General features: G+C 34.3%; 1 protein-coding gene across 1 annotated transcript; it reads right to left on the minus strand.

Moving 5' to 3' along the window:
* Positions 1–135: 135 nt before the first annotated feature.
* On the minus strand, positions 136–2,268 carry LOC116854131 (sphingomyelin synthase-related 1-like). Its single transcript, XM_032835736.1, has 4 exons — positions 1,701–2,268; positions 1,440–1,583; positions 1,212–1,366; positions 136–1,054 (listed from the first exon to the last, which is right to left on the minus strand). Exons 1-4 carry the CDS (start codon positions 2,027–2,029, stop codon positions 654–656), a joined length of 1,029 nt encoding a protein of 342 aa, XP_032691627.1. The 5' UTR covers positions 2,030–2,268; the 3' UTR covers positions 136–653.
* Between the last annotated feature and the right edge of the window lie 28 nt (positions 2,269–2,296).

The raw sequence follows: 2,296 nt of genomic DNA on the forward strand, positions 1-2,296 counted from the left end.
AGATATTTACGTAAATATCTTAGAAAATAGAGGTCGTATAAAAAATTTTTTCAAGCAAAAGTTGTCTGCTTTTTTATGTAAAATAAAATGCCATAATAAAAAATGTGTTTCTATTTAAAAAAGCAAAGTTGATCTTGTTCTGACCTTGGCGACGCCATCCTATGTCAAATAACTACTATCGTTGAATGTGTTTTTTTAAGCCTTACAACTTTTGTCTGAAACATTTTTCTCTAAAATGTTCCCCCGCCAAGTTATCTTGCCGTCCCGGGACTTATTTGACACCCTGTATGAAGTACAAAATAACACGTGCAACAAATTCGAATTTTTTACACATTGATTTAATAACTTAAATTAAGCTCTTAAATTTATTTTAATTTTCTTGGTAATATAAGTATTTTTATATATATTACAAGTAAAATATGTGTGCATATATATGTACGTATGTATATATATGATGTATATGTACATGTACATCATATATATTTTACATATATATTATAATTATGTTATCGCATAAAAATAAATATTTTGGATTAATTATATCTCGTTTTTAATATATTATTTCTGCGTATAAACAGATCTACCAGGCAAACAGTCAACATGTTTAAAAATCTTTTATAAAAGTAAAAAAAAGAACGCAATGAACATACCTGTTAGTGATCTTTCTTTGTGCTGTTGATACTACCATTCATACTACGCGGCGTTTTTCGGAAGCAAATTAATGAGCGTAAACAATGCCAAGTGTTCTTTCCCGTACCTGCTAAATTGCAAACGATCAAAGACGGCGATTCATATTCGTTAGGAACGATGCCGTCGACAGACGCCTCGAAGAAGCTGAACAACGGAAACCAGATTCTAGTTCTAATTGAATCACGTTGCATCAACGCTTGATTATTCGCCAATGTATGATAATAAAGAAACAATCGTGAAGTAATGTAGAACGCCACGAAAACATCGATGGAGTAATGTTCATGTGCTGCCAGAATAAAAAAGATACCAAACATATTGAGCATCCATGTGAAAGTATGTAAAAAGTACAAATGTCTTGGAGTATCTGTAAGAAATAGAGTAAGAAATAATTAAATCGACTCTCTTCAAGCTTATATATAATTTGTCGTTTCCGATGTTTCATAACCCAGCAACTGTACTATATCTCAGCAACTGTACTACTTGCTGAGATGAAATATTAACGAAAACGGATCGTTACTTACATTCTGTAATGAAGAAGTTAAGCATAGTTAAAGCAACCGTATGCCCACTGAACATGTAATCCCCGCAGGTCCTTACACCTTGAATGGACATACCAGCGCCCCGCCATATAACATAAGCCATTGCTATTTTATTGTACAATTCGACGTACGCAGAACTGAAGTAATATATTAGATAGATAGATATGTTTTAAAAACAGATGATAGATTACAGTGTGATTGATAACTCACCCTGTCCAGTCCTCATCTGGAACTTTCCGCGGTTGGCATTGTAAGTGTGCACCTGGTACTGATAAGGAAGTAATGAGCATTGTCACGCATCTCAATAGGAAGACTGTACCTGACAGTGCGAAGAACCTCCGTAACAAAATGAACCTGTTGGGCAATTTAATAAATTATTCTCATTGACAAATTGCATCAGTTACTTTCTTGAAATTAGACAAAGAAATACCGCAATATTCGACAATATTATTTTCTTATCTGTTCTCTTACCTATATTTGTGAAATATAAGCACAACCAGCCATATCGCGAAAAGCAGAGTTCCGATAACTTCGCATATATCGAATGCCCAAGGAATATGAGGTACGTTGTCCAAAAATATATCTGGCAATGGAGGATACTTTTTCATATCAGGCACTCTGTCGTGAACGATGACCATCACGAAGGCGGTGATCCATGTGACAATAAACAAATACCCTAAACTAATAACGGTCTTCCAGATTTCAGGTGGTAGATGAGAAGCATGTCCGTCCTCCGATACGGAAGCCGAGTAAAATTCATGCTCTATAGATGCTTCATTATTCGTGCCAGTACTAGGCATCTGACAAAATTATTACAAATACACACTGTTCATTACATACAAAGCTTGACGCCAAGCATCCTATATCTCGTCTACATGCAGATTAAATCAAACTGTATATAAAATTTTGTAAACAACCAATTTTGAGTTATTAATTAAAGAGGATTGGCGAATAATTATGAGTAATATAGTAGACGAGTTGTGATAGTAACGCTTGTTGTCGTATGCTTACAAATTAGGTCAAACTGAACAAAAAAGTCCTCTACCATTTTGCAAATGACTACGTAA

This window comes from Odontomachus brunneus, unplaced genomic scaffold, assembly GCF_010583005.1.
Source record: "Odontomachus brunneus isolate Ranch 3 - 2012 unplaced genomic scaffold, Obru_v1 Obru_scaffold_008, whole genome shotgun sequence".
NCBI classification, from domain to species: domain Eukaryota; kingdom Metazoa; phylum Arthropoda; class Insecta; order Hymenoptera; family Formicidae; genus Odontomachus; species Odontomachus brunneus.